This window comes from Leuresthes tenuis, unplaced genomic scaffold (genome assembly GCF_036924035.1).
Source record: "Leuresthes tenuis unplaced genomic scaffold, fLeuTen1.0.hap1 SCAF_15, whole genome shotgun sequence".
NCBI lineage: Eukaryota > Metazoa > Chordata > Actinopteri > Atheriniformes > Atherinopsidae > Leuresthes > Leuresthes tenuis.
Window position 1 is genome coordinate 15767814 of NW_027325369.1, and position 14352 is coordinate 15782165.

The 14352-nt window shown below is 41.4% G+C and overlaps 1 protein-coding gene across 2 annotated transcripts; it reads left to right on the forward strand.

The window, feature by feature from the left end:
- The first annotated feature begins 49 nt into the window (after window positions 1-49).
- Window positions 50-12719, forward strand: tulp4b (TUB like protein 4b). Of its 2 annotated transcripts, XM_072365348.1 has the most exons (17): window positions 50-134; window positions 742-1025; window positions 2235-2314; window positions 2434-2703; window positions 3200-3328; window positions 3529-3690; window positions 3876-4056; window positions 4166-4273; window positions 4365-4531; window positions 4823-5047; window positions 5277-5511; window positions 5977-6100; window positions 6327-6471; window positions 6685-6778; window positions 6868-7011; window positions 7147-10466; window positions 10770-12719. In XM_072365348.1, exons 4-17 carry the CDS (start codon window positions 2452-2454, stop codon window positions 10884-10886), a joined length of 5403 nt encoding a protein of 1800 aa, XP_072221449.1. In that variant the 5' UTR covers window positions 50-134; window positions 742-1025; window positions 2235-2314; window positions 2434-2451; the 3' UTR covers window positions 10887-12719. The 2 variants fall into 2 exon arrangements, with proteins under 2 accessions (XP_072221449.1, XP_072221448.1); XM_072365347.1 differs by lacking the exon at window positions 2235-2314.
- The last annotated feature ends 1633 nt before the right edge of the window (window positions 12720-14352 follow it).

The window sequence follows — 14352 nt, forward strand, 5'->3', positions numbered from 1 at the left end:
TGCGTGCTTTTTTCGTCATGGCAACCCGTTTTAAAGCCACAACCCCAAAGTGCGCCAAAGGAGAAGTGCCTGGCAACACTACGGCACAGAGCGCAGACCACCACCTCTGGATTAATACATCATATCGCTACCAGGTATGTGCAGCTGTTTATTGTTTGTCCATTTGATCTCTTTGATACTGATCGCACTTATTTATTCCTCACCGGTGTTTATTAATCGTCTCGTCAGCACTGGCTCATTCAGACAGCTGGATGCGGTCACATATAAGACGCTTGAATATAATAGCGTCTGATGTGTCATTTAGTTGGAGACATTTCTAAAGGACATAATATGTATTTTACTTAGACTTTAATCTTTTTGAAGCTGCAGCCTACAAACTAAGAGGTCGTGATTAGAATGATTTACCACAGCCATTTTACAAATTAATTCCAGTGGAAATGTTATAGTGTTTGTGTCAAAATCTGAATATTCGAGTTCGAATCACTGTATAGTTTCTGCCGTGGTGCTGAGGAGCGGACAGTTTCAGTACCCATGGAGACTGCGAGTGCCCTGCTCTCCAATGCAGTGTTGCCGTTGCATAGAGACAGAGAAACACTGTGGATATCAACGTTGATGCACTGAATGACACCGCAGCTATTTTAAGCAAACGCCATCTCTCTGTTTCTTTTCTCAGACTGCCTTACTTGTTGAATAGCGGTTGGAGGTTTTTTTTTTTTAACGCCCTTTTCTCCACTGCAACAGGATTGCACAACTCTCCGGAGCTTCATCAGGAAGACATGGAATGGGTCACTGTCATCAAAGAAGCTTCACATCATCTCAAGGCTAACTCTGAAGCGCAGAACTGCTCGATTTAAATTAATGAAGAGCTGGACACCATCTGGCTGTATGATGCATTTTACATCCCCAAAGATTATACTGTAAAGGCCAAGAGCAGAGCAACCATCACCCTTCAGTGCATGATCTGAATGGAAATATGGACACCTTCCATGGAGGCATTTTGATTCAACATGTCCAGGAACTATGAGGTATTGATGATTTGCTGTCAGATTATTAATCCTGAGGGTAATTTGGCTATTTTATATACAATTTTACAAAATACAATGCCATAAAACAGGTGCCTCGCAGCCACAGATTCTTATTTTAATGGTAGAGAACGCTACCAAATTTCCAAATGTACCAAGCAAGTGTGCAACAAACATCATGTAGCTTCTGTGAAAAGATGGACCTAGAGGTCAGATTATTTAAACTACCCTGCCACCTTACTCTCTTCTTGTGTAAAACCAAATGAGAAGGTAGGACCAGAGAAAAAAGGTTACTCTGAATTATGAGGTGAAATCTAGCACCTATTCTGAGATCTGACTGGGTTTGCATATGAAGATTTCCCCCAAATTAGAATGTAAATGTTTCATCTTTACTTCACATTTTTAATTTGTGAATGTGGACATATAAAACAGACTGTATTGATGATGTAATCTGAAGACAAATCCTGGAGCCACTCCATGGATGGTGAATAATAGAACAACAGCTAGAACATTAAGCCACCACGGTGATTTTATTGGTGTCAGTGCACATGCAGTGATTCACTTGTACTTGTTAAAGTCTGCTCATTCAAATGGAACTCATTCGGATGGAATTTCTCAAACAAAGGACCTAAAAGCCCCTAGTTTCAGTCACTAATTTGATGCCTTTGAACTAGTGCAGCAAGATTACGCCCGCTGCTATGTGTGTGTTTCCTGTTGTTTGGGCCTATATGTTTGGATGCCTTGTTGCATTTGAACAAGGCAACTTCTCTCATTTAGACAGCAGGGTTTATGTTAAACCCAGCTTCCATTCAACTTGATGATCCTTGTCTAACAATCATTGTTTGTGACGGAAAAATCTCACCACATGGTTCAAGTAGCAGCTGTTTTGGACCTTTTGATTGTATTTTTTTGTTTTATTTTTTGCCCAATTTTCTTTTTAGACTTTTAATTCCTCATGTTTGTTCAAAATGTCATCCCTGGTGGTAGTTCGGTGGGATTTAATTACCACACATGATCTTCCACATGTCACATCAAGATCCAAAAGTCCTTGAGATTAAGGAAATATAGGCCGTCTGCTCAGAAAGGTTGTGACATGACTGCACACATCAGATTGGCTACTTTACGGACATTGTGCTGAGATTGTTCTGTCAACCCTTGTTTCCTAGGTCAATAAATAACTTTCAATCCAAACTATTTTATGTTTTACTGCAGCCACGCTTCCTGCTGACCATGACAATAGCAACAGTGTACTTACCAAAATATCCTGAGCTTCACTGAAAAGGCAGTTTTAAGTAAATGTAGAGTCACACACCAACACAAACTGAAAATGTATATCATCCACTTTTATTATAAGGTCAAATACGGTGTTGTTGCAGCTTCGAGTCATAATTTTCTTTGTTTTACTCACCAGCCTGGTCAGTCAGTAGGGATGTTGGCTGCCGTGGAACATGGTCCCATCCTCTGCAGCGACTCCAACATCCTCTGCCTCTCGTGGAAAGGCCGGGTCCCCAAGAGCGAGAAGGACAAGCCAGTGTGCCGGAGGCGCTACTACGAGGAGGGCTGGCTCGCCACAGGCAATGGGAGAGGAGTTGTTGGAGTGACGTTTACATCGAGTCACTGCAGGAGGGATAGAAGCACACCTCAGAGAATCAATTTTAACTTGCGAGGACACAACAGCGAGGTCTGGCCTTGGTTTTAGTGATATCTCTATCTACACTGTCATTGTAGCAGTATTTAGTATGAGAGAATTAAATTCAACCCAGCAATATAGGATTCTCTTGATCTTAATGACTTTTATGACTGTCTTCGGTGATAAGAAAAAAAATCAATGTGTTCGTAACAATAAAACCAACAAATACACAAAGATATATAAGCAAACTCATACTTATTTATAAGAAAGATTCTATAGTGGCTTTATTTGCCTGTAGGGGCCTGACTGCATTCTCATTGTTGGTGTGTGCTATTGTTATTATTAGAACACATTTATTGCTGATGTCTTTTTTCTTTTGTCTGTATCCTGGCTGTCCCTCCAACTGCACTGGCTCTTTAAGGAATATTCTGCCTAAAAGGCTTTTTTAGCCTCGTGTTTATGCTGGATATTATTCACGAATGTTCCCTTTCTGCAGACAGCCACCTGTGCTTGTGAAAAACAGTGACACCGTTTTGGGCCTTTGCAGGTTGTCTTGGTGCGTTGGAATGAACCCTTTCAGAAGCTGGCCACCTGTGATATGGAGGGAGGTATTTTTGTATGGATCCAATATGAAGGCAGATGGTCTGTGGAGTTGGTGAATGACAGAGGAGCTCAGGTAGATGCTTTTTTTCTGCTTTTATCTTAAAACTGACTAAATAAAATGCAGAATATATAAATGTAAAAGTGATTTTTGCCAAATAAAATTGCCTTGTATGTTCCTGTGCACTAGTGATAATGCAGCTAATACCTTTGCAAGTCTATGTTTTGATAGCAGTGTCTTGTTACATAGATTAAGCGACCGTGTCTTTCCTCCAGGTGAGTGACTTCACTTGGTCACATGACGGCACTCAGGCCCTCATCGCATACAGGGATGGCTTTGTGTTAGTTGGCTCTGTCAGCGGTCAGAGACACTGGTCCTCTGAGATCAACCTGGAGAGTCAAATCACCTGTGGGATATGGACACCTGATGATCAGCAGGTATACATACAAGACTTTGCTTGATTAGTACAATTCAACATTGATATCTTATATACAACTGAAAATAAAGCAAGATTATTTCCCATGGCTGCTGAAATGGCTGTTTTCACAGAGCTTTTAAGGCCATGTTCTTGAAGAGGGCATATTAATCAACTATTAAAATGTAATGCACATCATGCCCTTAGGTCTTGTTTGGCACAGCAGATGGACAAGTAATAGTGATGGACTGTCATGGGCGGATGCTTGCTCATGTCCTGTTGCATGAGTCCGACGGGATCGTGAGCATGTCTTGGAACTGTCCCGATTTCTTGGTCGAGGACAGCACAGAAAGCGACACGGATTCTGATGACAATATCCTGCCTTTAGGTACAGTCTTGTATTTCCCCTCTGCTCATGTAAGCGTATAACAATATAACCATGTTAAATGTGCTGCCTGGGGAAAACTCACATATGTACACATCTTTGTTCTTCCAAGTGCGGAGAGTCAAGCCTTTGTTGACAGTCACCTTCTTATCGGGAGACATCAGTTTGATGAACAACTATGATGACCTCTCTCCTGCTATAATCCGCTCTGGGCTAAAAGGTATGATCGCAGAGCATGAGTATGATATCAAGGTATATTTACAAGTTTGCCGATAAGTGCTGTTAGCCATGCAAGACATGTATGTTTTTAGAGGTGGAGGCCCAGTGGTGCTCCCAGGGAGACCTCCTGGCTGTGGCCGGAATGGAGAGACACGGGCTCCCTGCTGACTCTGCCTGTGCGTCCATCATGAGAAACGCCCTTGTTAAGTTCTATAATGTCCAAGGCGAACACATCTACACTCTTGAAACACCTGCACAGGTTAGTCCTTTTTTAAAATGAAGTGATAGTAGTCTTGATAGTCATTTGTTGCTAAAACTGCAATTGTTAAAATACACTCTTTCCTGGGAATATCTATCATTTTTATGTTTTTATTATCTCTTTCCAACCTTTAATTTATTTTGCTTCTTTCTAACCAAAAAGCTTTAATAAAATGGTAATTGAAAACAGAACAAATTCAAATCCATATGTTGGGAATCGGTAGGACAGCCGGTTGAGAATTGAGAAACCAGAATAGATAATAATAGGAATTCTTTGATTTCTGTTTTTCAGAGGCCCATCACCACCATCTGTTGGGGTCACAGAGACTCCCGCTTGTTTCTTGCATGTGGACCGGCACTCTATGTCGTGCGCGTAGAGCACAGAGTGGCCAGCCTCCAGCTCTTATGCCAGCAAGGAATCGCTAGTGCCTTGCGTGAGGAGAAAGATGTGGGGAAACTAAACATGCCCTCGCTGCTCTGCTCTTATGTTACCACTGCTTTCATACCCACCATCAAGGTAAAAAAGTTTTACATGAACAACCCCCTTCAGATCTTTTTTTTCCACAGCAGATAGTCAGATGATAGTGATTGGGTGCTGTCATTGCTTTCATACCCACGATCAAGGTGCATTTATCCCTGTTTAATAAGTGAGCAGAGGCATTCAGAGCCAAGCAAATCCACTGACAGTGGTATGTTGTCATTTGAGTGTCCAGCAATCCTACAGCTCTTTCCTCTCTTTGTTCTAGCCCCCAATTCCTGACCCCAACAACATCCGTGACTTTGTCAGCTATCCCACAGCTGGAAATGAGCGGCTCCACTGCACCATGAAGCGAGCAGAGGACAGTCCTGAGGCAGGCGGACCTTGCTATACACTGTACCTCGAATATTTGGGAGGACTGGTGCCTATTCTCAAGGGAAGGCGCATTAGTAAACTCAGGCCTGAGTTTGTTATTATGGATCCAAAAACTGATGGCAAAACTGGTGGGTTTACAGCATAAAAAGTCACATCATCCAGAAGTTTCCAAAAATATTACACAGTAATATTTTTTATAGATTCAGTGAAAAGAGAGAGAAGTCTGTACAACCATGAGACAGCATAAGGAGAGAGTGGGAAAAGAGAACTGCTCAGGAACATGTTTCTATGCCTATTTTCTGTGTACATTCCTCCTGTGTACCCATCATTCACCTCAAGAAAGAACAAACACGCACTATGGTTATGAGTGCTTTTCTCTGATGTGACATAGTCTGGGCCCTGATACAGGAATAGCTTGTGCCATGACCTGAATGGTCACGGGGTTGCATTTAACCTGTTAAATAATACATAAGGCTGGTCTATTTGTACTGTTGAAATTTTGCTCAATCCTACCTTTATTCTTTATTCATTGATTCATTTCTTTGTCTTTGTCTGTTTTTATTTGTTTTTCGTTTGTTTGTTATGTATTTTAGAGGAAGTGTGTGTGAATCCTATGATATCATATGCGGACAGTTGTAACTGCTCTGACTCCAGTGACATTGACTTGAGCGACGAGTGGGTCGGGAAGAAGTCACCAAAGTTGTCTCGGGGAAACAGGTTAAACCAAATGCTATTTGTTAGAAATTATATAAATGAACTATTTGTCTTTTCTAAAAATTTCAAATTTAAATGTAATTTTTCCTTTGAAGAAAGAAACACTGTAATGTAATAGGATTTTGTAAATAACAGTTTATAGCATTTCTTTTCCCTTGTATGTTAAGTTGATGACTCTATGATCGTAACATTAAATATAATTAAAAACTCTGTTCTGTTCCTTTCAAAGGCTGAACATGGATTCAAGAAAATCTCCCAAACTTTCACGTACCAATCAAGAAGGCCAAAGGTCGCCACGGCTACCTTCAAGGAAGCCTCCAGTTCGGTCACCTAGTCTGACACGCCGGGAGTTTACTATGGATGGAATCACAGAGGTGATGACTTGTGCTGAGAATGGCTCAAAGTCATATTAAGAAGTTTGCTGTAGTGATGTGTTTCTGAGTGTGTGGGTTTGAAACAGTACGCAGACCCATAAACAACCATTATGCAGAACTTTATTGACTATTAGTACTATTGTGTCTGCAGTTATTTTTGGTTTATCTATCAAAGTAGTCCATTTTCTGCTTTTCATTTTCTCTGTTTCACAGCACAACTACCTTGCACAAGTCACATCTAACATTTGGGGAACAAAGTTCAAAATTGTTGGACTTGCCTCTTTTCTCCCAGCCAATCTTGGTGCAGGTAAATCTCCCAAATATGACATATATATTTTATTTTGCCTAACTAAACAGTTAATGTGTTTTTCTCTTCTATCAATTTCCCTGTTTCAGTTATCTATAAGACCAGTTTGCTTCATTTGCAACCGAGACAGATGACAATCTACCTTCCTGAAGTACGAAAAATTTCTCATGACTTTATGAGCCTGCCTGTGTTCAATCCCAATGTGTTCAGTGAGGATGAGGATGACTTACCAGGTATGAAGGAAAGCAAAATGTCTTCAATCAGGAGACATACACAAATACTAATATATGTTTGTTCAATATATTTCAATGTATGTGAGTAGATTTCAAGTCACTTGTGACTTAGAATTTCCTTTTGTTCTCTTGAAGTGATGGGGCCATCTGGAGTGGCAGGAGACAACCCTCCATGTACAGTCAACATTCCGATTGCTCCCATCCACAGCCCAGCTCAAGCCATGTCTCCAACTCAGAGTATTGGTCTGGTTCAGTCTCTTCTGGCCAATCAAAATATTCAGCTTGATGTCCTGACCAATCCGACAGCTACGGCTGCGGCAGCAGCGGCAGCAGCAGCCTCCGTCCCAGTCACTGATCACAGCCAGGATGCTGTTGCAACACCATACCCTGTGCCAGCTCGATACTCAAACCCTGGTCAGGTGATCTTCAATGGGTTGGACATCGGTCCTCTTCTCCCTGGTACTTTGCCTCCCCCGCCACCACCTCACCATCTCCCACCACAGCCTCCCTTGCCGCGATCTCATTCACAGCAGCCTCGCCAGCAGTCATCCAAACAGTCACAACAAATGCAGACACAGCAGCATCAACAGCAGCAGCAGCAGCAGAAAATGCATCATCATCAACAGCAGCAACAACACCACCATCAGTCACAGTCACAGCAGCAGCAACAACAACAACAGCTTCAGCAGCTGCACCACCAGCAGACGCTACATCAACAGCAGCAACCACATCAACAGCACCAGGTTCAGCAACACCAACAAATGCAACAAGCCCAACAGCAGGCGACAACCCAACAACTTCAGCAACAACAGCAAATCCAGCACCAGCAGCAACAGATGCAGCTGCAGCATGAGCAGATGCAGCAGCAGCAGCACCAGATGCAACAGCAGCAGCAACAAATCCGGCAACAGATCCAGGAGATGAGGCAGCAGCAGCAGCAGCTCCAGCAGCAGCATCAGCAGATCCAGCAACAACATCAACAGATGCAGAGGCAGCACCAACAAATGCAGCAGCAACTGAAGATGCAGATGTCGCTGCCCCCTCCTCCATCTGGATATCCAACCATTTCCTTGCACCAACTTCATATTCTGCCTCAAATTCCTCCACCTCCAACTGACTCGGGTCACGACCATGGACACACGCTGAAGCCAAGCCTTCTACGGACTTTACCCCCCTCTTTCAGTGACACAGATGGGTCTATGGAGATCCAGATGAGGAAGGTGAATCCTCCTCCTCCTTACCCAGGGACTGTGGTGTCTGCTGCAGGAGCTACAGCAGCCTCAACCCCTCAAACTCTCGTCACAAACTGCGACAGCCCAAGTGTCCTGGTGTCTGACTCCTGCCTGAAAAAGGATGAATTCTTGCTTCACCCTGTTACTTTACAATACCCAACACCTCTGGGGTATGAAAGAATCACAACCTTTGACAGCAGTGGGAATGTGGAGGAGGTTTGTCGGCCACGCAGGCGCCTCATTCGCAACCAGAATGCATATGCTGCCCATGGCATTGGAGCCTCAGCCACACTCAAAGTTACTTCCTCGGACAATAAAAAAATTCTGCTTCCATACAGTTCTGCTACATTAAGTCGCCTGTCTGTCCCTCGATATTCTATACCAAGTGGAGACCCTCCTCCTTATCCTGATCCAGCCAATCAAGTAACTGCTACACTTCCTCTTCCTCCTCCTCAGAGAGTCGACAGCAGCCTGATTCATGCTACTCTACGCCGTGACCGCAGAGATGTGGGACTCAAAGTGCCACAGATGATGGATAGCTCAAGAACTCTTCCCACTAAAGCCAAAATGAACAGTGCATTGTCACTTTCCTACCAACAGAGGGTGCCCACTGCATTGTACACGTGCACACAATGCAGCAGTAACAGCAGCAGCACCAGTGTGAGTGTTAGTGGAGGCGGAACAACAAGTAGTGGTATCGCAGGTGGCACGGTGGTGAGGCAGGACTTCCCATCTGGGAAAGGTGCACATCACAGCACCATTATAGTGCACTCCAAAAGTTCCTCACCCTTGGCCTCTCAGTCATCTTACAGTCTGCTGGGTGCTGTGGATAACAGCCGAGATAGAACAGTGTATGTTAACTCTGCCTTCACTGAAGATGAGACTTTAAATCAGCAGTGTCACCTTGAAAAATCTGTACGTCAGATGACTCTAGGTGATGTCAGTTTGACGGTTAAACGCCCTCCACCTTATCAGTGGGATACCTCCACCACAGAGGACTTCTGGCTTACTCCAGATCAAACAATGTTAGCTCCCCCACCAGGACCACATAAACCTCCTCCACTCCTTATCAGTCAAGCTCAGCACTTGGATATGACTCGGCTTCCTTTTGTCCTCACAACAAAACCTCCAAGCAGCCCAAGCACAAGCACTCTTACTTTTCCATCAGGATACCAGATATCCCTCTCACCTTTCCCCCCAAGCGTGGGTCACAGTGGACCTCAACTTCAAACCTTGCAGAATCCACCACCACAGTGCTCCCCAAACGAAGTTGTTGCTTCAGTTCCCTTTGCTCAGCAGGACCCCAGTTTGGTGTTACCACCAGGCTATCCTCCAAATCTGGCCAACTTGGCCTGCTGCCCTCTCCCCCCACTCTATCCAGGAGCTAGCACATGTGCTGGACTCCAGCTGCACCCTGTCAGCCTACATCCCTGGAACCCTTACCCCTGCCCCCCACCCATGCAAGATCCCCCAGCACCTCCCCTGCCAACCAAAACTCATCAGATTTTAGAGAAGCCAATCCTCTCCCCACCTCCTCCCACAGCTCCACCTCCACCACCTCCTCTACCACCTCCTCCCCCACCTACTGAGTTGCCACCATCCAAAAGTGCCACAGAAGATCTAGCAGAGTCTTCCAACAACTTTCCAGAGCCATCATCCCTGAATGAAAGTCCCGTTCCACAGGAGTCAGAACGCTTCAACAAGAAAAGCCGCAAAAGACTAGACAGCAGGGCAGAGGAGGCCAACATGCCCACTGTCTCTGAGGGCAGATCCAGAAAGGAAGGGCGTGCACTCTCTGACTTCAACACTCTCATTTCCAGCCCAAGGCTCGGTAGCAGGGAGAAGAAGAAGCCCAAGGGGCCGAGAGAACAACTCAATAAAACCAAGAAAATGAGTAGGACCGCAAATGAGTTCCAGGATAGCTCAGAAAGTGAACCTGAGCTCTTTATAAGTGGCGATGAGCTCATGAACCAGAATCAAAGCAGTAAGAAGAGCTGGAAGAACAAGCGAAGCCTTCGTATAGCAAGTGAGCTGGAGGAGATAAAGTGTCGCAAAGCAAATGAAAGAGAGGACCGTAGTTTAGGTAGCCAAGGATTTGTCTATGTCATGGCCAATAAACAGCCCTTGTGGAATGAAGCTACCCAGGTCTACCAGCTCGACTTTGGAGGCCGAGTCACTCAGGAGTCAGCGAAGAATTTTCAGATAGAACTGGATGGTAGACAGGTAAAAGCAGTATTAATGACATAAGAGCTTGAATGATTATAGTAGTTATTTATCTATAAGAAAAATATTTACTGGTTACACCTTTTCAGTTATGATCAGGCTTTACTTTATGATAGTATTCTGCATACCTGTAATGCTCAGACAAATCAAGCAAGCTTAGCTTATGTGTTCTTTTATAATATTTTCTCATGTAGCCCTAAACAATGAACAGATCAACTGGCCTTAGATGACTCAATAAGAAGCTGCTGATATGTTTATGGTTCCATGCCTTCTGAAATGTCTTCTTCTTATACTTTCTTTTAGGTGATGCAGTTTGGGCGAATAGATGGGAACGCTTACATCTTGGATTTCCAGTATCCTTTCTCAGCAGTGCAGGCATTTTCTGTCGCCTTGGCCAATGTGACTCAAAGGCTGAAGTGAAAATGTTGTTTAAAGTTGTTGCTCCACCACAGTGACGTGTCTGCACTCCAGTGAAGGTGTCTATAGCTGAGCACATTTTCTCTTTTTCAGAGGAGATTAAAACATCTGTTAGCTCTCCACATAGAGATCAATAGCAATCTGAGGGCTTAGGAGAAAGTCGGTAAGCCCAGCACGGATGGAAACTATCAGTTAGGCCATAATTTCAAGTTTATGCACACATCATTATTATTATTATTATTATAGTTATTATTTGTAGAAGTATTATTATTGGTAAGATTTATTCGGAAAATGAAAAAAAAAGAATAACCTTTCTTGGATTAAAAAATGTGAAAAGAATTTCATGTTGCATTGAATTTTAAAAGCAGCCTGAAGAGTTAGTGCCATGTCTAGTGCCAAAGAAATGTGCCAGTCCTTGTATTGCAAACGAATAGCTATTTACATTTGTTATAGTCATAAAAAAATAACGAACACTAAAGCTATATTAAGACACAGCAGTATCAAAAAATTGCTAAGATATTGTCAAGAAGCCATATATCTAATATCTGATACAAACACTGCACTTTTGAAATTTAGTTTTAAGCAATCGAGTAAATAGATTATGCAGTGTTCTTATGAGTACTGTTATCATTGTTATTGCCATTTCACCACATTTTCTCATTTAAATATCACACATTTTAGGCAATAGTTATTTTTGTTTTTGTTAAATGTTTTTATTGATTCAGTAGTTGAAAACGTGAAGTTTTTGAGGCATAGGTTGTATTATTACTATCTATGTGACGTCTGTGAAGTGGTGGCATGAGCAAAGTACACGACATTCTTTTGGCTACAATACTGCAGTCAAATATGCTGAGCCATTCATATCTGACAGTGTGTTCATTTTCCACCTGTAAATTATTTTACATCATTTATCGAACAAGATTCTCCATCCATTTTGATTTCAGAACTTTGATTTTTTTTCCCCACTGTGCTGTTTGAAGTTGTCAGTAATGGTATACAGTGAGTCTAAACGTGGCTGTTGGCTGAAAGTAAGTGAGTAACAGAGTCATTTTCTAAAGTAAAAATAGAACTCTTCTCTGTCAGTCTCACTTGGTCAGCTCTGTTTTTTGTTTTTTTTCTTTTCACTGGGTGTTTATGAGGCTTCTTGAATTCTGCATTTGAATGTAAAGTACTGTTGTTTGCCTATAATGGAAATCAGTGCTGCTTTCGATAGATAGAGCTTGCGTGCAATAATGCTACCTACACAGAACTGATATTGTACTTGCAAAAGAAAAAAGATAAAGCTGCTTTCACTGTGTATTTAGCAAGTGACCTAATATTATATGCTTAGAAAAATGTGCTTATATGTTGCTAATTTCAGTAATTTTGTACGTCACATTTGCTTTATCGTGTTACGAAGCGTTTTGTGACGTCAAACATGCAGAAAAAAAAAGAATGACAACTTAATCTTGCAAAGATTTACAACATATTCACAAGTTGTTGAGACAAACTGTTAATATGATCGAGGTTTGTGTAGCTTTGGTGCTAATGTTTAAAGAAGCAGATGTAATGATGTCTGAACATTTGTCATTTGTTAATTAACTGATTATTTTAACAGGAATGTATATTTGAGAGAAGCGCCAGGAAGTACAGAGACTCCATTTCGTATGAGAGCATTTTTCCATTCAATGCAACTTCAGCGACTGTGTGTGTCAGTTGTCAGCAATACTGCCTAATGAATAGTTTGCTGCCAGATTTAATTTTTCTGATTTTGTGATGGAGACAAAAATGATAAGACCACAGGTATACAAGGACCTATACGTGGGCCAAAATGTAATAAAAATCTATTGTTCTGCATGTTTTCGTTCTTTTGCTCATTTCCAGTTCAGATATTTTACAAAGGCCTCCTCTGTCAGTTTTTAGTAAAGGAGGAATCAGTTCGAGTTCTGTAGGACTGCCAAAAAAAAAGAAGTCAGATTTTTTTGTTTTGTATTGCATAAATAAAAGATCTATCTATGAATTTGAGAAACCATCTCTATTATGTGAAAAGAGCATCCAAATGTAAAGGTTAATTGCAATTGTATATAACTTTTTCCTAGTTTCAATGTACTTCTGTACAATTCATGTAAATTTGTGATAGTAGTTGTGCAGTTGGGTGTAGTTTATGTATTTTAAAAAGGTCCAAACGATTTCAAAATGCATTCGGATTAAACAAATGAGACATATTACAACAGAACAAATGGGTCTGCAGTTACAAAGCCAAAAACATCAGCATTTTAGATTAACTGTCTAATTTTGTACTGATGACAAATTGTTTCTACCAGGACTCTTAGCAAATCGATTGAATAATTATGACCTTGTTTAGATAAAGTGAGCATATAAGAAGTTATAAGACTGAACCCTTCAGGCTCACAATATGAGATGTGGTGCCTGGCATGAGATTATTAAGTAATTATTCATTTATTGAGAGTGTTTGTGACTTTAAACTGCAAATATTTTTGAAGACAATTACCTTCCTGATCTCAAATTAATTCAGGAGTGATGAAACTGAAAAATATTCCACATTGTGCAAACACTTTATATGATGTGATTTGGATGCCAATGCATTTTCTAAGGTAAAAGGAGAATTTTCATGTCTGTAGAGATAAGAGATATATATTGTGCTTTCTAATTCCAAACGTTCTGACAGCTCTAATTGCTTTACAAAATAAGAAAACAGACAATTAAAAATCAAACCGCCCAGATGTTTATACAATTCTAATGTATCTTTTGTAGAATCGTGAGTTGCAGTCCTTTTCAAAACTGACCGAAAGTTAAAGCATGTGCAGTCACACTGGTGTTCTTTTGACATCCACTGACAGATCAGAGCTGTTTTGACAGCACGAAGAGGACCTATATTCGGTGGGTGGTCACAACATGATAGATAATAATCTATATAATCTCAGGTCCTGTGTCAGGTCTCGGAATTGTTTTCAATTTCTTAAGGACATCCTTTTCAGATATTGTTAATCTACTGTAAATTTAGGCCTGACACATTTGTCCTCCCCTTCTTTAGTTTCCTCTGATTTTTTAAGGACACACTGCAAACTGTGCGGAGATATGCCAAGTTTTCAACTGATAGCTCTCTGGGAATCAACCCATTGGTTAAAAAATAAACTGTGAAGTGTGCTAACTTTGGGTTTTTTTTAAACAAAAGATGTATCTGGACAAAAAAGATCATGAAAAAAAGCAAGCAATGTTGAAAAGAAAAACTTTGACAGATCTTCAGAAAACCTGGAGAACTATTGCTCAAGACAATGTTAAAAGATAACAAGAAAGTTGAAGCAAAATATAAAGAAATTAGAGGTAGATCAAGTCTTTTGCACAAGACTATTCATACTTTTATTTAAGTATCTTTTGTCTTCTGACAATACCGGTATTTTTACTGTGGAATTTTAGATATTTTACTTGAATAAAGTACCCACATAATTTCTTATCCTTTGTTGGATTC